Here is a 21,766-nt window from a genome sequence, read left to right on the forward strand (position 1 = left end):
TCCGAAGCTCCGGAACCAACGAACCCGATTGCCGCTGGAGTCCCGCGATCAGTCCCCGGGGCTGAAGAATGAGGAGAGCTGTGTGTAAACACAGCTTCCCTGTTCTTCACTGTGGCGCCGTCATTGATCGTGTGTTCCCTTTTATAGGGAAACACAATCAATGACGTCACATCTACAGCCACACCCCCCTACAGTTAGAAACACAAATGAGGTCACACTTAACCCCTTCAGTGCCCCCTTGTGGTTAACTCACAAACTGCAATTGTCATTTTCACAGTAAACAATGCATTTTTAATGCATTTTTTGCTGTGAAAATGACAATGGTCCCAAAAATGTGTCAAAATTGTTCGAAGTGTCCGCCATAATGTCACAGTCATGAAAAAAATCACTGATCGCCGCCATTAGTAGTAAAAAAAAAAAAAATAATAAAAATGCAATAAAACTATCCCCTATTTTGTAAACGCTATACATTTTAGGCAAACCATAAACGCTTATTGCGATTGTTTTTTACCAAAAATAGGTAGAAGAATACGTATCGGCCTAAACTGAGGAAAAAAAATTATATATTTTTGGGGGATATTTATTATAGCAAAAAGTAAAAAATATTGAATTTTTTTCAAAATTGTCGCTCTATTTTTGTTTATAGTGCAAAAAATAAAAACCGCAGAGGTGATCAAATACCACCAAAAGAAAGCTCTATTTGTGGGAAAATAAGGACGCCAATTTTGTTTGGGAGCCACGTCGCACGACCGCACAATTGTCAGTTAAAGCGACGCGGTGCAGAATCGCAAAAACTGGCCAGGTCCTTTAGCTGCCTAAAGGTCCGGGTCTTAAGTGGTTAACTGACAATTTCACAGTACCAATTTCATTCTCTGAAGGGAGGGGATCATCCTCTGCTTCAGTATGTAACAGTACATGAAAAAAGTGTATAATACTGCGCTGCCAATTAAAACAATCCTAATATTGAAGCATTGACTGTGATATAGTTCAAAGAATGCTGCAACTTTAAATGTGAGAAACACACAAAATATTATACCTGTAAAAAATAAGCTGCGCAATAAATTAAATCCTTATAAACCCAGTGCTGTTGAAATCAATCAATGGCATCCATATAGCCCATGCATTAGGAATAATGAATATTATAAAATAAAATCAATATTAATGAACAGGTTGAGTGCTTAAAATCCTCTAAGGCCACGTACACGTGGTCGGTCCAAACCGATGAAAACAGCCTGAAGTTTACGGTGACGTAAAACACACGACGGTGTGTTTTACGTCACCGCGTTTTGACCTGATCGGTTTTTGAACTGATGGTGTGTACGCACATCAGACCATCGATCTGCTTCAGCGGTGAACCGTTGAAAACGGTCCGTCGGACCATTCTCATCAGATGGACCAGTCGTGTGTACGCGGCCTAATTCTTCAGCTCAATGTATTTGAATTTAAAAGTCCTCTATAGACATCAAATGAAGAGACACCCAAGAATAGTGCTATCAGATAGAAAAGGGATCCTTCACCTCCAATGAAGCCGCCGCGTACTAAAAGATTAGATCCCAAGAAGAGATCAATATTCACAGATGGCCTATACCCCAGCCAGGGTCTCTATGTGACTCGGTCAGATATGAACGACGTCAGTTTTGATGAAACAGCGTAGGGAGGAGCGTTAACGCAAGGTCACTGAAGGAACGGGCTGTGAGAGCCATCCGGCTACACAACATCCACACGTGAATTTTATCTTCATATATTGTAAGTGTATTTTTTCTATTGTTTTAATAAAAAAAATTAAGCCTGGTTACGCTATGTTGGCTTTCCTTTTCCATCTGGCCATGAGTATATCATGACACTGTTCGAGGGAATGAGGACATATCCATTGAAGGGATTATAAACGAGGAGGTCTTCTGCGCTAGCCAAATGAATCTATAAAGGAAATCTACAATCGGGAAGGTGATGTGTAAACGTAAGTGAAAATGCTGCTCAAATCTAATGTGTACAAATCACTAAAAATGGGAAAAATGAATAAATAATGATGAGCACAATCTCAAACACACCAGATGTGTATAAATAAGTCACTGCTAAACGTGAGCAGTGTGTGTACCTATAAATGTGTCTCACACAACAATAAGGAAGACACGTGACGTGACGACACGTGTCAGGAACAGCACACGTGACCGGAAGTGACGGTTAAAACTGCACCGCTAGCAACCGAATACCGCCGAAATTCCGCTGCAATTTCGACGGTATAAAGGGGCCTAACTCTCGTAAAATTATATTAGAGGAAGCTTTTGATAAAGCTCCCTCTGAAACCACGGAACTTAGGGGCATCTTTATGAGGCTTAAACATGTGATGGTAGCTGAATTACATGCCTCATAGGATATTGTCTTTTTATGCTATAGAGATGAAAGGATGATCCCCAGAAGTTTAAGGTGGAATATTAGCCCTGATCAGGGTGATACTGAACTTTTAGAATGATTTCAATTTTTTAATGATGCAGCTCTGGAATTTCTTGTTTTCCTTTTGGAAGGAAAGAAGAAAAAAGTTTCCAGACTCAAGAAATAAATCATTGACATCAAAGAAAAATGTAATCCTTTCAATCAGGAGGAAACCTATCTTTATATAGTCAAGAATTATAAGAAATATTGGCTAATGTTGTCTGATGGTTGGCATTGGTTCGGAGCATGCGTGTTTGTACTTTGGATTTTAGTCCTACGGATTTGTGTACACACGATCAGATAATCCGACGGAACACATTTGTTGTCGGAATGTTTGAGAGCATGGCTATCCAACATTTGTTGTTGGAAATTCTGACAACAATTGTTCGATAGAGCATACAGACGGTCGGATTATCTGACAAAACCCTTCCATCACAGAATTGTTGTCAGAATATCCGATTGTGTGTACGGGCCTTTAACTTCTTAACCCCCGGACCATATTGCTGGTCAAAGGCCAGAGCACTTTTTGCGATTCGGCACTGCGTCGCTTTAACTGACAATTGCGCGGTCGTGCGACGTGGCTCCCAAACAAAATTGGCGTCCTTTTTTTTACCACAAATAGAGCTTTCTTTTGGTGGTATCTTATCACCTCTGCGATTTTTAGTTTTTGCGCTATAAACAAAAATAGAGCGTCAATTTTGAACAAAAATATTTTTTTTACTTTTTACTATAATAAATATCCCCCAAAAATATATAAAAAAAAAAATTCCTCAGTTTAGGCCGATACGTATTCTTCTACATATTTTCCGTAAAAAAAACGCAATAAGCATTTATTGATTGGTTTGCGCAAAAGTTATAGCGTTTACAAAATAGGGGGAAGTTTTATGGCATTTTTATTAATATTTTCTTTACTAGTAAATGACGGTGATCAGCAAAAAAATTTCGGTACTGCGACATTATGGCGGACACTTCGGACACTTTTGACACATTTTTGGGACCATTGGCATTTTTATAGGGATCAGTGCTATAAAAATGCATTGATTACTATAAAAATGACACTGACAGGGAAGGGGTTAACACTAGGGGGCAGGGAAGGGGTTAAGTATGTTCCCTGGGTGTGTTCTAACTGTAGGGGGGTGGAATCACTAGGGGAAATGACTGATCGCTGTTCATACATTGTATGAACAGACGGTCAGGCATTTCTCCCCTGACACACTCAGCTTCCGGTTCTCGCTCTGTACGAGAACCGGAACTGGCACGCGCGCGGGAGTCAGGAGCGAGCTTTTCTTGCCGGCGTAGAACTGCGGTGGCTGGTTGGCAACCAGTTAAAGAATCAAACAAACAATCGTAAAATGGAAATTTTCTAATTAAATTCTACCGGTGTAAGGACAGTGTCAGGGATGAGCAGCCAAGACCCCCAGACATGTAGCTACACAAGGGAACTGAGACCAAACAAAGGATATATAGATTAAAGTGATATTTATTTACAGTGAAACATAGCAAAGAATGAACACAGAAAACATGAACTACCCCACACAGAACCAAAAACCCCACTAACAAGAGCTGTTGAACCTGAACAACTAAATATAAATATATACAGACCAAGCTAGGAACAAGGGTACAAGGGTTGCAAGGAAGGGGGATCATGGCTGGGAACAGAACAGAGGGAGGCAGGAGCAAGGCACAGGGGTGAAGACTAGATCAGGATAAGGATGAGCAGCAAGGCAGGGACCAAAATCGTGACACCCCGGGGGAAGGAATGATAAGCCTAGAGTAGCCCCCAGGCAGCTGAACACTAATTAGCCTGATTACAATAGCCTACTGGGTCCTGGGAGACACCTGCTGGTGGACACTGGAAGTGCAGCAAACAGCCCAGAGCAGGATAGTGCCACCAGCAGGTGAACTTAATCCTAACAGACAGATTTAGTCCACCATCCATGTTCCTTGCCAGCACCACCATCGTGTTATAATTTATAGGGCCTGAGAAGACACTACCACATGACAGCCAATGGGAAGTGTCCACATCTCTAAGGCAGGGACATTGATGCCTAAATAAGCCCCTCCTCATCTGCAGTGAAGAAGCAAGAAGACCCAAAATCCAGTGCATTACATGTCCACACGTTTAAGAAAGCATGAATGGGAACTGAGTTTAACATATATCCCTACAGGGTGATACTGTGGATATACTAATACTAATGTGCCAACGTCCCGATAATATGTTGATTTTGACTAGAAACTAGTGATTTTGGACATTAAAGGCACACGGTAGGTATAATAAGAAACTAGATATTTTGTTTTATAGAATTGTCATAAAAAACAGTTACATATATAAAATCAAAGAAATTAAATGAATAACTGGTCCACACAGGTTATCACACTCATATTAACATAATACCATTATATCATAAAAGACTCAAAGGAGTATGATCAAAAGTTTAGCTGTGCGATGTGTAACCAGGCGGTGGGTCCAGAGGAAAAGGAGGGCTTGCTCTTCATGTTACGGGTTATAAAAACGCTTCCTCTGGAGCATAGGCGACTTCAACGATCTGGGGATACTCTATAGTGGTGCACCTGCAGCATACATCCTAAGGGGTCTTTTTTTAACCCACTTTTAAGTGGACCGGAAGTCTTAAGTCAGTTTGTGCGATTCAAGGTAACCATTTTGATTATTGCCCTCTGGTTTAGCACTACAGACCACTGCTCTGTACCAGCCTTGTCCCCCCTGATTGATCCTTTGCTTACCAGCATATGATCGCCTGGTCATTTGTCATCGTAAATTAGTTTTTTTTACGAAAATATCCCCTTGACTGGCTAAGTGTTAACAAACTATTGCCAATGTTAAGCTAAAAAGACCGATTGTTGCCTACCTTCAACTCGGGTTAATCCTATCGACATTTCTATGTTGCTGAGGAAGCGTTTTTATAATGCGTAACATGTAGAGCGAGCCCTCCTTTTCCTCTGGACCCACCGCCTGGTTACACATCGCACAGCTAAACTTTTGATCATACTCCTTTTATGATATAATTGTATTATTTTAATATGAGTGTGATAACCTGTGTGGACCAGTTATTGATGTAATTTCTTTAATTTAATATTTGTAACTATCTAGTTTCTTAATATACCTACCGTGTGCCTTTAAAGTCAAAAATCACTAGTTTCTAGTCAAAATCTAAATTTAAGAAAGCAAGTGGGGCTTTTAACTTGGGTTTTTAACTCAAGTTATGTGGGGGAAAGTGGGAGGTTAATCCAATATTTTAGCATTAAGCAAAACAATTTTTTTAGCAAGAGCCTCTTTTATATCATTATTCCTTAGGCTGTATATTATAGGATTAAGCAGAGGTGTTATTACTGTATAGAACAGGGAAAAAAACTTCTTTATATTTTCTTGGTTTGGAAATAAATAGATGCTAATTAATGACCCATAATATAAGGACACCACAGCCAAATGAGAACTACAGGTCGAGAAAGTTTTCTGCCTCCCAGTAACGGATGGTATTTTTAGGATGGTAAAAACAATATAAATATAGGAAACTGTGATGACAGCAAAAGGGCAAATAACAAGAGGGAACGCCAGCACCATGCTTTCCAGCTCAACTACAAGTGTGTTTGAACAGGACAGTTCAAGAAGAGGAGCAAAGTCACAGAAGAAATGGTCAATGATATTTGAACCAGAGAATTGTAATTGGCTTATTGATAATGAAATCATCAGTATAATTAGAAAAATAAATACCCAAAACAAAATAACTGTTTTTAGACAAAATTCAAGGTTTATAACAGATGTATAATGTAATGGGTTGCAGATGGCCTGATATCGGTCGTAGGACATCACCGTAAGTAGGAGGCACTCTAAGGCTTCGGAGGCCGTGAAAAAATAAAATTGAGTAAGACAGCTCTCAAATGTTATGGTGGCTCCTCCATGGAGAACAATACGAAGCATGTTGGGTACAATAGAGTTGCTCAGTAAGATGTCTGAAAAGGCTAACTGAGCAAGGAAGAAGTACATTGGCTTTTGGAGGTTCTTGCTGGATGACACCAATAAGATGATCTGCAGGTTCCCACATAGTGTTATGCAGTAGATGATTAGCAATACAAGAAAGAAAATGATGGTAAGGCTGTGAAGATTCTGAAAACCCAAAAGAAATATTTCTGTTGCACGGCTGTAATTGTTGCACTGCATCTTTAGCCTTGGGTGGGGATGCAAAAGAAAAAAAATCTTACTATAAGAAAAAAAAGTTTTAACTGTAATTTAATTTGTTGCAATTACTGATACTTTAACTTGTTAGTAAAAAAAATCGCAAAACACATCGACAAATTTTTTCTACTGAATAAAGACTCAGTGTCCGACCCTGGGGTGGTGTGGAGTGCGCACAAGGCCTTCATGAGAGGTGTGCTGTTGAAGTTTAGTGCAATGCATAAAAGGAAGAGGACGCAGCGATTAGATGAGCTTTCATCCCAAATTACGTCTCTTGAATCACAACATAAGGCTGACCCACGGTCCCCACCCCCTACTTAACTTTCTGAGCTACGACAAGAATTACGATCCCTGCTTCTCCACTTCAGAGGAGACTGAAAGCTACCACCTACTCCACATCCAATAAAGCAGGTAAACGCCTGGCTCAGTGCCTTAGGGGCTAAAGGGCCAAGACCAAGATAAATAGATTCTACCATCCCCATGACCACACCCCACTTACTAACCCCGAGGACATTGCCAACATGTTTAGCGACTATTATAGAGACCCGTATAACCTAAAAAAAAGATTCCTCAACTTTCCAACCCTCACAAGACGACATAGACACATTTCTTCGAAATCTTCATCTACCTACCCTGACCACTGATCAATTCTAGTCCCTTAATGCCCCTTTTACAGAACAGGAATTGTTGAAGACGATTCACTCTCTCCCATTGAACAAAGCCCCAGGTCCTGACGGCTTCTCAGGGAAGTACTATAAAAGTTTCTCTGCACAATTGATTCCCCAACCTAGTTAAAGTTTTTAATATTGCTGCCCCCTCTTTAAAATTCCACAACGAAAAGGTTAAATGCTCTTGTTATTACTATACCTAAACCGGGGAAGGAGCCAACATCCCCCCAAAATTTTCGCCCTACTCAACCTTGATATCAAAATGTATTCCAAAACGCTAGCGACGAGGATGATGGATATAATGTCCACCCTAATTCACAGGGACCAAACGGGCTTTACGAAAGGAAGACAGGCATCAGATGCCACCAGACGACTTATCGACATTGTACATTATGCAGAATCTACTGGAACGCCTTCTCTGCTCCTCTCCCTGGATGCAGAGAAGGCGTTCAATTAAGTGCATTGGTCGTACCTTAGATCGGTGCGTTGTAAATTTGGATTTGTTGGTTGCATCCTCGACGCTATCATGGCTCTTTACTCCTCCCCCTCGGCACCAGTATATGTGGAGGACATGACCTCTCGCCCATTTCATATAACCAATAGTACCCGTCAAGGTTGCCCCCTATCCCCCCTTATTTTCAATTTACTCATGGAGCCTCTAGCAGCCCACATTAGACACAACACTCTTATCTCGGGCATTCAAATTAGCCAAGCCTCCCACAAAATCAGTCTATTCGCGGAAGATGTAATACTGATTCTCACAAACCCGGCTTCTTCCCTGGTGGAGGTACAAAAGGTGATCCAACACTTTAGCTCAACCTCGTAATACAAAGTCAACTCGACTAAATCACTAATATTGGATATAAACCTAGATGCTACTACTAAAAACTTGTTACAAATGCAATATGATTTCAATTGGGCAGAAAAATAAATTCCCTATTTAGGAATACATTTGACCAGGGCTACCAAATCCTTGTTCTCGACCAATTTTGTTCCCTTGCTCTCTAAGATTCGAGAGGAATCCCTGCAAATCTCTAAGCACAAACTTTCTTGGTCAGGTAGATTGTCAGCCTTCACAATGAAATTTCTACCACAAATTCTGTATTACTTTAGAACCCTTCCTATCCCGATCCCTGCATCATACTTTCGGTCCCTCCAAACTGTTCTTAACACCCTTCTATGGAAAGGGAAGAAACCCAGGTGTGCTCACTCCAACTTGATTAAACACAAAATGGCGGGTGGGGTAGTCTCAATTGCCTTTGAAGACTACTACCTTGCCACTGTCCTGGTCCAACTGCCAGAATGGTTCAGTCCTCAGCCTGTCTCCCCCTGGGCCCAATTGGAAAGTTCTTTCCTCCAGCGCTCTAGCTTGAAAGCCTGGCTAATGAGTGTTCCACTGGGGGTGAAAATTCCATCCTCCTTCCCGCCTACGATGAGAGCCTCGGGCTTATCATAGAAAAAACTGGTCTCCCTCGTGGACTGTGCCCCCGCTTCCCCATGCTACCAAATACCCTCCATTTTCTCTCCCCCCAGATTTGCATATCTCCAAGTGGTCCCTTAAAGGGATAAGTTCCATTCAAAGCTTGCATCTCAACTCTACTCCCAAGCCCTTCTCAGTATTACAAGAGGAGTTTGGCCTCCCCAAGTCGGACTTCTTCTCCCATCTACGGATAAGTCATTGCCTGCGTAACATCCCCCTACCCCTGTACACCATTCCCATTAAGACCTGGGACTTCCTTACAAACAATAAACCCAAGGTTAAAGGTATCTCCCATTTTTACAACCTCCTCCACTCCAAACGACAGTTCACAAAACTGCCCTCTTGTCTCCAGTGGGAGAGGGATTTGTCTCTCTCCTTCTCAGATGACCAATGATCCTCTGCCCTTCGCTCCATCTACAATTCCATGTAATGTGTGGCCCTCTGGGAACTCACCCAAAAAATTACCCTACGGTGGTACATGACCCCGGCTAGAATAGCGTTGTTCGCCCCACAATCCTCCAACATATGCTGGAGGTGTAAATCCTCTATAGGTAACATGTTATTGTTTTGGTCCTATCCCCACGTCCAACTCTTCTGGACAGAGGTTTTTAATCTCTTGTCTGACACACTTAACACAAGGGTAACCCCCTCTCCACAACTGGTGCTCCTGAACCTTCAGATTGATGACATACCCCCCCTCCCGTTATGTAACCTCGCATATTCTTCTAGCATCCAGACTATGTATCACAAGACTGTGGAAATCAGAAGAGGCTCTGCAGGTGGCCCAAACTATTGACCTTGTAAACCTACAATATTGTCACAAATCGTTACTAGCTGCCAGCAATAACCTGGGTAAAAAAACCCGGGGGGCCTGGAACCCCTGGGCATCAGGTGCTAGAACCGTGTCAATATTTTGAGCTTCCACATCTTCTTGCTTGACCGAGCAATATGTGTGTACATTTCCTTACAGGATTTTTTGCGTTGTTCTGTTGTAGATACTTCTAATGGTTAATAATACAATTCTTCTAAGGGGTCAAATCCCTAGTTTGTTTAGGCGATACTGGTCTGCTCTCCTCCAGGATCACAAAAGTGCTCCCAATTGGGGTGGTCCTGGGGAAGAGTAGCCCACGGATTCAGTAATTGTAACCCCTATTGTTCCAATATCCCTTTGATGGAGATGCTTGTACGTTGTTTGCAAAATGTATCGATATTTATATGTATCGATAAGTTCTCATCACTTTTGTACTTTTGTACCTTTGGATTAAATAAGTACATTCCAGCACTAGTAAATAAACCTAAAATCACACCTACAAATGTGTATATGATGCATTATACATATTATTATTATTATTATTATTATTATTATTATTATTATTATTATTATTATTATTATTATTCTAATACGTTAGAATGTAGATATGAAATTCACAGATGCATATTATTATTATTATTATTATTATTATTATTATTATTATTATTATTATTATTATTTTTTGTTAACATAGAAACCCATTAAATCTGTTAAATGTGAGCATAATGTTTGCTGAAAATTATGTTGTAGACATGGTAATAGTGCAGTGTTTTGCAGTTACAGGTATAATAATATTAAAGAATTATGAAAACAATGCAAAGGACTATTGCCTTTATCCAACTCTTTTTTTTGTCAAAGGAATCCACCAGGTGCAGAGTAAAGATATTATTATTATTATTATTATTATTATTATTATTATTATTATTATTATTATTATTGCAGTTTAGGTGATACGGGTTTACAGCCTTTAAAAAAAGGCATGTTCAATGGAGAACGGAATATTATTTCAAACATTTTGAAAGAGGAGAATGTATTTTCAGACAATAGATTAAAGGAAAAGTAATACAGTCATCACATCTTAAGCCTCGTACACACGATAGGTTAAACCTATGAAATTGGTCTGATGGACCGTTTTCATCAGTCCAAACCGATCGTGTGTAGGCCCCATAGGTTATTTAACCTTAGGTTAAAAAAATGAGAACTTGCTCTAAAATGTTACCTATGGATTAGTAACCGATAGGTCAAAACCGATCGTTAGTATGCTAAAGCATCGGTTAAAAACCTGCGCATGCTCAGAATCAAGTCGACGCATGCTTGGAAGCATTGAACTTCGTTTTTTTCAGCACGTCGTTGTGTTTTACATCACCGCGTTCTGACACGATAGTTTTTTTAACTGGTGTGTAGGCACGACGGACCATCAGTCAGCTTCATCGGTTAACCTAGGACAAATGTCCTTCAGACCGCTTTCATCGGATGGACTGATCGTGTGCACGAGGCTTAAGGGCTGGTAATGTGCAATATGTTAATTGTTCTTGGCCTTTCTTATGCTTAAAGCATAACAGCGATAATGTTTCAAAAACGTATATTCATAGATGGAGCAAGCTGTAGCAAGGAGAATTAACAAATATTGTTTTATTTTTTTCCTTTTAGAATTGTAGTCGTTAATATAGAAATCCACAAAATCTTACAAAGTTTGAGCATATTGTCTGCAGAAAATGATTTTGTAATTTTGGGGTCCAGTTACATGGCATGTGTAATCATATCAGAGTATTATGAAAACAATATCCAACACATTTTTGGCAAAGTAAGCTACCAAGTGCAGAATAAAGAGAAAGGAACTATTATTATTGAAGACTTAAGCCCTGTACACACATGATGGACCGTTTTCATTGGACAAAACGATCGTGTGGGGGGCCCATGGGTTTGTTTTCCATCGGTGAAAAAAAAAATAGAACATGTTTTAAAATTTTCCTATGGATAAAAAAACGATAGAACAAAACGATCGTCTGTGTGGAAGTCTATCAGTCAAAAATCCATGCATGCTTAGAATCAAGTCGACGCATGCTCGGAAGCATTGAACTTAATTTTTCTCAGCACCTCGTAGTGTTTTACGTCACCGCGTTGGACACGGTTGGATTTTTGACCAATGGTGTGTAGGCAAGACTGATGAAAGTCAGCTTCATCAGATATCCAATGAAAAAATCCATCGGATTAGATTCCTTCAGATATCTGATCGTGTGTACAGGGTTTTAGTGATATGGGTTGATTACTTTTGATAGAGCATGTCCAATAGAAGACATTTTATTTGAAATGCTTTTGAAAGGAGAGACAAGATTTTGCAGATTAATAGAATAAATTAAGATCCTTGCATGTATATAGTGAAATAAATGCAACTAAACCAGTTGGGGAGTTCAAATGGTAAAAAGGAATTAAAATTGGACCTAACATACTGTTTAATAATAATAATAATAATAATAATAATAATAATAATAATAATATGCATCTGTAAATCTCATATAACTATTCTAATGTCCATGAAAAAAATCTGGCTTATAGCTTAATGTTTTCGTAACAGATTTAATAGGTTCCTATCATAAATAATAATAATAAAAATAACAATATGCATCTGTAAATCTCATATCGACATTCTAATGTTTAATAATTATAATAATAATATGCATCTGTAAATCTCATATCTACATTCTGTTTACTACTAATAATAATAATAATAATAATCTACCAATCACATATCTACATTCTAATGCCACGTACACACGATCGGAAATTCCAACAACAAAACCGTGGATTTTTTTCCGACGGAATGTTGGCTCAAACTTGGCCTGCATACACACAGTCATACAAATGTTGTCGGAAATTCCAAATGTCAAGAATGTGGTCACGTACAACACTACAACAAGCCGAGAAAAACGAAGTTCAATGATTCCGAGCATACGTCTAATCGATTCCGAGCATGTGTAGGATTTTTTGTGCGTCGGAATTGCATACAGACAATCAGAATCTCCGACAAGAACTTTTGCAGTCGGAAAAATTAAGAACCAGCTCTCAAACATTTGTTTTGCGGAAATTCCGACAGCAAATGTCCAATGGAGCCTACACACGGTCGGAATATTTGACCAAAAGCTCACATTGAACATTTGTTGTTGGAATTTCCGATCGTGTGTATGCGGCATAAAGTTCATTTAAAAAATCCTGTATATAGCTTTCTCTTTTGAGGTTTAGTGGGTCCCTATGTTATGAGCAACAACTACAATAATACAAGATAAGCTAAATGTTTCAATTTGAATAGTAAAGCATTGGTTGAATAGTAAAGTATAAAGTATTGGTCAAATGAATTAAGTTTTAAAGCATGTCTAAGCCCAAGAACGGAAATATAATACAATATATTGCAGCTTACCATCCTCAGATGTAGTGGTTGCCTTTGTCTTCATTGTTCAAGCTAAGACCATTTTCTGAAAGAACATAAAATAACTAAAGACCTAGCCAGAAATTATGTGTCATTGTCCCTGATGGTGAACTAAAATTTCAAACAATCTTATTAACTTTCTGTAAACTGCTTATGCCCCTACCCATCAAGGAATAAAGAAGTAGACATGTCCGTAGTTCATATCATGATAGCAACCTAGTATGGCACACATAACTTCCTTCATTGATAAATTAGATAAAGTGTTTCCCACATGGTAACAAGGAGAAAATAAAGTGAAAAAAAAACAAAAACAAATGCAGCCACTACAATTATGGAATGGTAAGCTGCAATATATTTCATTTTTGTTTTCTGGGTTTAAATACACTTTAATATCCATTTACCGTATATACTCGAGTATAAGCCGAGTTTTTCATCATATTTTTTTGTGCTGAAAATGCCCCCCTCGGCTTATACTCGAGTCAACTTTTTGAGCCTGATCTCCCAGAATTTGGGGACCCGGGACCTGACAGCCATAGGTCCCCTGGACCCCACTCTTCCTCTACAAGTGTGCAAAGTTTGTTGTCCGGGGGACCTATGGCCGGGGAGCACCAATTTTTTCAAAGCCGGGCACTCCTTCCATAGACTCCCATGTTAAATGGTCATTTCTCTGGTGAATTTGGGGACCCAGTACCAGCCGGTCGTAGGTTCTCTGGACCCAGAACTTGGCACACATGTAGCCCTATTTCTCATCTATAAGTGTGCATAATTTGTTCTGTAGGGGACCTACGGCTGGGGAGCACTGATTTTTCAAAGCTGGGCACCCTTTCCATAGACTCCCATATTACACGTCAGACTAGTCATGGACACAGTGAGGCATGGACACAGTGAGGCATGGATACAGTGAGGCATGGATACAGTGAGGCATGGACACAGTGAGGCATGGGCACAGTGAGGCATGGGCACAGTGAGGTATGCACATGGACACAGTGAGGCATGGGCACAGTGAGGCATGGACACAGTGAGACATGGATACAGTGAGTCATGGGCACAGTGAGGCATGGACACTGTGAGTCATGGGCACAGTGAGGCATGGACACAGTGAGGCATGGACACAGTGAGGCATGCACATGGACACAGTCAGGCAAAGTGAGGCACAGTGAGGCATGCAGATGGACACCCTAGGCTTATACTCGAGTCGATAAGTTTTCCCATTTTTTGTGGTAAAATTAGGTGCCTCTACTTATATTTGGGTCGGCTTATACTCGAGTATATACAGTACTTACAACTGTGTGCTTAGTTAAAATCATGGATATAAAACAAATTTATCACATTACATCATTGGTAAAAACAAGATAATAACCATAATAATCACAATCACGAGCATTGCATTTTATAGTAATGGAACACAGAATATAGTTAGTATTAATCCTGACTTAGGAGAACCGAGATGCTTTGTCTATACAAAGATATCTGGATACAAAATACAATAAACTTGCCCTTTTATAGATGTAAAAGAAGCAGCAATAATTAAATTAAACTACTGAGGTTTCATGGCCGATCTCACGTGGGAGTAAGAGAAAATGTGCACAAGAAATGCAATTTGGAATACCTGTCTGTAATCATTTGTTGTGCATACAGCTAGGAATAGAAAGAAACTAAAGCTTCTTTAAAAAAAATCTAATTATTTAGTTAGTTGAATAGTGCATACATGCACACCTGCACAATTATGAGGGTGATTCAGAGCAATAGTAAACTCCACTTGGTCAATTACAGTTACAGATAAGCTTATAATAAAGCTTACCTGTACATACAATGAATATCTCTTAAAAATGTGTTGTTTAGGAGATATTCACAAGTTCTGCCACTGATGATGTCCCCGGGAAAATGTGCACTTCACTGGATTGGTTTGGTTGGTATACCACTGTTATTGAAAAAGATTTTTATGTGGCATTGTCAATATAAGATATTGCTATGACTGTATTTTTGATCTTTTAGATCTGTTAATTTGTTGCCTTTTCTGTTCCCCACTTCTTTCTCCTGAAGAAGCAGAATAATCCATAAAACACGTTGAGGATTGGGATACTTCTTCTTTTCTCCCCTTGGATAAATTATACCAAATTATGGTATGTCATTTGCCTACCTTCCTGTGCAGTGAGAGATGGATTCTGGAGTGGTGCCCTTCAAGGCAATTTTAGGTTTTTGGCTTGGCAGTGATGTTAGTCCTTGTATATAATATAAGCAGGGTTGTCTTAATGAGAGGGCACAACCGGTCACTGCCCAGGGGCCCCAGCTGCATGGGGGCCTCTGCACTTTCCCCAAAGCAGCTGGTCCTTGAGTCCACCCTGCCCTGAAATTGGGGGCCCCATGATGGTACTGAGAGTGATAGGTACACAGGGGAGGCCTCCTACCCACTTGATGTCTGTTTACCTGCACTGTCATTATTGTAGGGGCCCCAGAGCATTACTTTTCCCAGGGGCCCATGATGGTATTAAGATGGCCCTGAATATAAGGATGTTATTCTAAGAGCTGTTGTAGTATATCCTTGGAGACGATGGAAGGATGATGTATTAGTACTGCTCAGTGGAAGGGCACTGTTGTTTTTTGATCAGATATTTACTACTTGTATATAAAGATACTGACGGCTCCTGAGGAAGTGTCCAAGAAATGTGTCAAGCCACAGCATATTTTCTTTTATACTTTTTTGAATGCGATGCAATAATATATTTTTGTAACGTCCCTCTACACATGTTTTATTGTCCTTACTTAGTATTGTTAATGATATTTTCTGTACTGACTGCATTTTTCACCTTGTTCCTCTCAATAAAATAAGATTTAAATAAATGAAATACAAACACTGAAAGGGAAACACTTGTAGAAAAAAAGAAAATACGTCCTTAAAATTACATCATATGTACTGTAAATAATGCAAAAATAAATTCAGATCTTAATCAATGTGAATATTGCAATATGCTAGTTACCTTACCAAAAATAAAAAAAATAAAAAGCTCAATCATTTTATAGCTAACTAATAAGGTGATAATAGGAGGATCCATTAACAAAGAAACACAAATAACTTCTTTGGTGTCCAGGCTTGTTAAAAAAACAGTAGACATATATATATATATATATATATATATATATATATATATATATATATATATATATATATATATATATATATATATATATATATATTTTGTAATATTGCCCTTTTTAATATTACCTTTATACTTAAATACCTCATGCTGACAAAAGCCGTGTACACACGATCGGATATCTGATGGAATCTAATCCGATGGATTTTTTCATCGGATATCCGATGAAGCTGACTTTCATCAGTCTTGCATACACACGATCAGACTAAATTCTGACCGTGCCAAAACGTGGTGACGTAAAACAATACGACGAGCCGAAATAAATTAAGTTCAATGCTTCCGAGCATGCGTCAGCTTCATTCTGAGCATGCGTGTATTTTTCTCTGATGAAGTTCCACACAGAAGATCGTATTTTTCTATCTTTTTTTATCCATAGGAAACATTTAAAATATGTTCTATTTTTTAACACCGATGGGGAAAAAAAACGATGGGGCCCACAAACGATTGGTTTGTCCAATGATAACAGTCTATCGGTCTGTTTTCATCGGACAAACCAATCGTGTTTACTCGCTTAAGGCTGACCATACATGGTCGAATTTTGAAAGAATTTTCTTTTGAAAATCGGCTGTTGCTGCAGCCCACTAACGGTGCAGAATTAGAACAAAAATGATTTCGGAATCCGACCCATGGGTACTGTTGCTGGAGAAATGCTATTTGTTTTTTTAATTATAGCAAGTTCATGGTGAGATTCTTGGAAAATTATATTCACATATTTAAAGGGTAAGGAATGGGTTGAATTTCAAATGGAAATTTTCTTTAGAAAATCTGATCTAAGAATTTTTGGTTGAATTTCACACCATTAGTGAGCTGCAGAAAAAGCCAATTTTTGTGCGGCCATCAAATTTGAGTAATCGGGCATGTTGGATTTTTTTTTAAAAAACAAACAATTTTCTAATCAATGGTGGGAGAATTGCGCAAGACATGTAATTAACCCTCTTGGCGGTAACCCCGAAGGTGACTCGGGTTAATTTTTTCTCCCAAAATCGGTAACCTTGAGTCACGCTCGGGGTAGCTGTGCAGAGCCTGCAGCGCGCACTGACTTACCTTTTCCTGGATCCAGCGATTGAGCGGGACCTCGCTCGATTCACACAGCGTCCTCCTGTGCCACCGATCTCCGTTCCCTGTGACGTTACGACGCACGGGAGCGGAGATCGGCGCCAAATTCAAAAAAGTAAATAAACACTATACATACAGTATACTGTAATCTTATAGATTACAGTACTGTATGTAAAAAATACACACCCCCATTGTCCCTAGTGGTCTGCCCAGTGCCCTACATGTACTTTTATATAATAAAAACCTTTCTTTCTGCCTGCAAACTGTATATTGTCCATAGCAACCAAAAGTGTCCCTTTATGTCAAAAATGGTTTTAGATCAGCTAGAAAACAGCGATAATAAATTATAATCACTTGCAGAATTGTGCGATAGCGATTTGTGGGGAAATTCGTCATAAAAAAGAAAATAATAATGACAGCAACAATTCTGCAACTGAGAACATTTCAGTGATTTTGAGTTGATTACATCATTGAATCATTTTTATTAGAATTATATTATTATTTGTTATAATTATTTATAATTATTTATTATATTATAATTTATAATTTTGTTTTTAAAAAAATGTCATACCCGGGATGCCTATTAGATTCTTGTTTGGTCAGATTTAAGTGAGTTATTCCTAAAAATTACAGGCCTACAGTATAAAACTCCAAATTTCCTTGCAAATAATGGTACCGCTTTCAGCACCTTTTTTCTGAAATAATCATACCGCCAGGGAGGTTAAAAAAAATGTGCATGTACAAGAAAAGAAGATTCCCAGCCACAAAAAAATAAATTCTGTAGCAACATGAGGCGTGGTTGAAGGCTTGGTTGGTCGAATTTCGAAATCGTGTGCGGCAAAATGTAACATCCAATGTGTGTGTTTACGTTTGTACGCACATATACGTGGAAATGGGGGGGGGGGCAGATTGCATTGCAAAGCATTTCTTCCTGGCTGAGCCAGCCGGGGACACTGAGGGACACTGAGAGACTGGGACACTGAGAGGCTGACCCGGAAGATATTGTCACAAACTTCACTTTTCAGGTCACAGCAAGAAGGGGAGGAGAGAGGATGTGTGTCCACTCTTCTCCTTTCTCCTAAGCTGCCGACACCCAAATGTTGCGTTTTGTTATCAGTACCTTAAAAGCATCAGATAAAACCAACATTCCAGCTCTCTGTCACCTCTATGGTTATCCAGCTTCTGTCCCAGGCTCCCTGTTGGGATGGGAGAGCCTGGGAAGGCAACTGAAAGTGGCAGGAGAGGAGGACCCCATTTCTATGCTCATAAAAATTATCCAGTAGCTAATTAGCCACTGAGATCACTTTAACATTAAAGTCTGTCACCAGCTGAAGAAAAAGATACTGGAATCATGCCTGTAGATGCAGTTATAATCCCAGTATAACCCTTCCAACCTTATAATGTATGGGTACGTCGCTGACACTGATGTGGTTAATAATAATTTATGCCTCTCCATAGGCTTTAATAGGGTTTACCAACTTCAAACTTCAAGCAAGATTCACAAAACTATTTACAAAATAGACACAGGTAGATTTGTTGATCCCCCGGCCCCCTCCATGTGACAATGCATATGCAGTATGGTACAGATACAGATAGATACAGTACAGTATAATGGGTGTGCATTGTCGCCCCAGTACAGGAAGTGTGTTATTGGCTGGATCACCACATATATGGTCTGGTCAACTTCAATATAATAAATGTCAGTCCTTTTAGATACATTTTTCTTTTGTTGTTCAAATATTTTTATTGGTATAGAAGAAAACGGATATCAAACAGGTGCAGAATCAGTCTCGGGATACATAGAGAATAAAATCACCATTTGTGTGGGGACGCAGCCCTAATTAATGTGGTGAGAAAGGGATTCATAACAGATGAGAAATGTACGCTAGCTGATGCATAACTCTATTCATAGAGATGTGGTTAATCCAAACTCTTCAGCTAGAACAAACAAGGGAAGCAGAGAAGGGAAGCTCACTCCTCATGGCGGATAAACACATTGGAGGGGTTGTGTGATCTAACTGCCAAAAGGCAACCTGTAACATTTGGGGTATTTAGGTAAGGGTATTGGGCTGGACATGTGCCTCCATTGTGGGGACACTCATAGTTTAGTGTTAGGACCACAGACTCTGTGGCTCTGTGGCTCACACATGCATTTGCAAATGCATGCAGACAAAACCCCTGTTTTTAATGCATACTGTTAGACAGGTTAATTGGTTGTCTGCGAGCTGGTCGGTATGTAGGCTTGGTTTTTTCCTGGGCATTCCCCAGGCCTTTGTTGATATCGGGCTGGACAATTTGGGGGGGGCAGATACTGTAACAGTATGGCCCGTGGGACCCAAAGGCTCTTGAAGGATACGGGATACTCCTGGTTCAGCTTACCAATGACTCTTGTGTCTAGGGTCATCCTATGTCCACTAGGGGCATAGGATGACTGAGAAATTATATCTTGAAATATTACAGGTGGTTAATTCTGAACCCAACATGTCAATAGGACAGTGATTCATTCAATGTGGGGACACACACTGTTAAGATGTTAATTGATGTTAATCCCCTCCAGCTACCTGGCTGTAGTGATAACGCTTGCTGTGATTGCATTATATTGTCTATTGTGTTAATTAAGTCTGGCTCCTAAGATATTTCATTGTGCTATGCTAATTGACACTGTATTGTGTGAAAGTATATTGATGATAATATGTGATGTGAATTAGCACAATCTAAAGGTCAGACGTCTGACTTATGTTTACAAAAGAATGTGTATTGAATAGCAGGTGAGATAAGCTAAAGTCATAACGTCTGCCTTGTCAGCTATAGTAATTAACTCGTGTAGATTTGGTGCCAGAAAGTCTACCCAAGAAATGTGTATTTGAGGCTCGTTAGCACCCATTGTATGATGTTGTGTGTGGAGTGTGTCATTGTCCCTTTGATTACTGCAGCATGCTTTCAACTGTATAAAAAGAGCCTAAGTTTACCATTAAAGTGTCATTCGTTTGGAACCAAAGAACAGCGCTGTGTGTCTCGTTTTCTGGGGGAAATCCATATGGATCCTGTCTGCTGGATTGTGGAGTGTCGATAAGCTGTCTTGGGTTGGTGGAATGGAATATCGTAACGGCATTAACCCCTGACCGTTACAGATACATTTTAACAACATGTTTACCCCTTAAAAATATTTATCATGGCATATCTTTAGGAATTTGATTTTTTTCAGTGCTGCTCCAATCTCTTTATTCCTCAGACTGTATACAATGGGATTGAACAGTGGTGTAACAACAGAGTTTAACAATGATAAGATCTTATTTAAATTAAATGAATTTGCTTTTGATGGAGAGACATAGAGAATGATCAAAGACCCATAGTAAATGCAGACAACCGTCAGGTGGGAGCTACAGGTGGAGAAGACCTTTTCTCTCCCTGTGACAGAGGAGATGTGGAGGATGGCTTTAAAGATGCAGACATAGGTAACAATAATGAAAAGAACTTGGCTAAGTACTGTCACAGTGACAAAGGTGGACACCTCTATTTGGACCGCTATTGTGTCTGAGCAGGAGAGCTGCAAGACTGGGCCAAGATCACAAAAGAAATGATTGATGATGTTGGATGAACAGAACTGAGTGTTGAGTATAAAAGAATTAGTGATTAACGACTGACCAAAGCCTACTAACCACGTACCTAGGACAAGATAATGTGGAAGGTTGAGGTTCATGATAGAGCTGTAATGTAATGGGCAACATATGGCTAAGTATCTATCGTAGGACATCACTGCTAAAAGAAAGCATTCCATAATTAAGGTCGCACCAACAAAATATAATTGGGTGATACAGGAAAGAAAGGACATGGGTACCTTTCCTAATAAAATAATCTGCAGTGCATTTGGAGTAACATTTGTACTAATGACAAGATCGCAGGCCGAGAGATGGCTGAGAAATATGTACATGGGGGACTGTAGAGACCGACAAGAAGAAACTAAGGCAATAATTAAAAAATTTCCAACTGAGGTCACAACATAAATTATTGTAAGAAGGACAAAGAATGGGATTTTGAATTGATGTAGATCTTCAAATCCTAAAAGTATGAATTCTGTCACGGCTGTCTGATTATTTTTGGTAAACATCTCCTGCAAAGAAAATGAATACAAAATATGAGTAAAACAAAAAAGAGTATCTATATTTCTATATTTTATTATATTTATGCTTCCTCCATTTCTCCTCCATATTTGTTTATCTCTTTCCTCTTCCATCTTTGTTTTTCCCTTTTCTCTTCCATCTTTAGTGTTTCTAAAAAAAAAATTCTATCTGGGAATAATATAACAGAAAATTGTTACCAATACTTACTGTATATACTCGAGTATAAGCCGACCCGAATATAAGCCGAGGCACCTAATTTTACCACAAACAAATGGGAAAACGTATTGACTCGACTATAAGCTTAGGGTGTGCATCTGCATGCCTCACTGTGCCTCACTTTGCCTCACTGTGTCCATGTCCATGCCTCACTGTGTCCATGCCCCACTGTGCCCATGCCTCACTGTGCCCATGACTTGACTGATGTTTAAC

The 21,766-nt window shown here is 39.4% G+C and overlaps 2 protein-coding genes across 2 annotated transcripts; both read right to left on the minus strand.

Moving 5' to 3' along the window:
* Positions 1-5,662: 5,662 nt before the first annotated feature.
* LOC120931005 (olfactory receptor 11L1-like) lies at positions 5,663-6,607 on the minus strand. The gene has a single exon (XM_040342134.1). The coding sequence runs from the start codon at positions 6,605-6,607 to the stop codon at positions 5,672-5,674; it is 936 nt and encodes a 311-aa protein (XP_040198068.1). The 3' UTR covers positions 5,663-5,671.
* A 13,691-nt stretch (positions 6,608-20,298) lies between these two features.
* Positions 20,299-21,303, minus strand: LOC120931006 (olfactory receptor 6F1-like). The gene has a single exon (XM_040342135.1). It carries the CDS (start codon positions 21,145-21,147, stop codon positions 20,374-20,376), a length of 774 nt encoding a protein of 257 aa, XP_040198069.1. The 5' UTR covers positions 21,148-21,303; the 3' UTR covers positions 20,299-20,373.
* Positions 21,304-21,766: the final 463 nt, after the last annotated feature.

This window comes from Rana temporaria, chromosome 3 (genome assembly GCF_905171775.1).
Source record: "Rana temporaria chromosome 3, aRanTem1.1, whole genome shotgun sequence".
In the NCBI taxonomy this organism is placed as follows: Eukaryota; Metazoa; Chordata; class Amphibia; order Anura; family Ranidae; genus Rana; species Rana temporaria.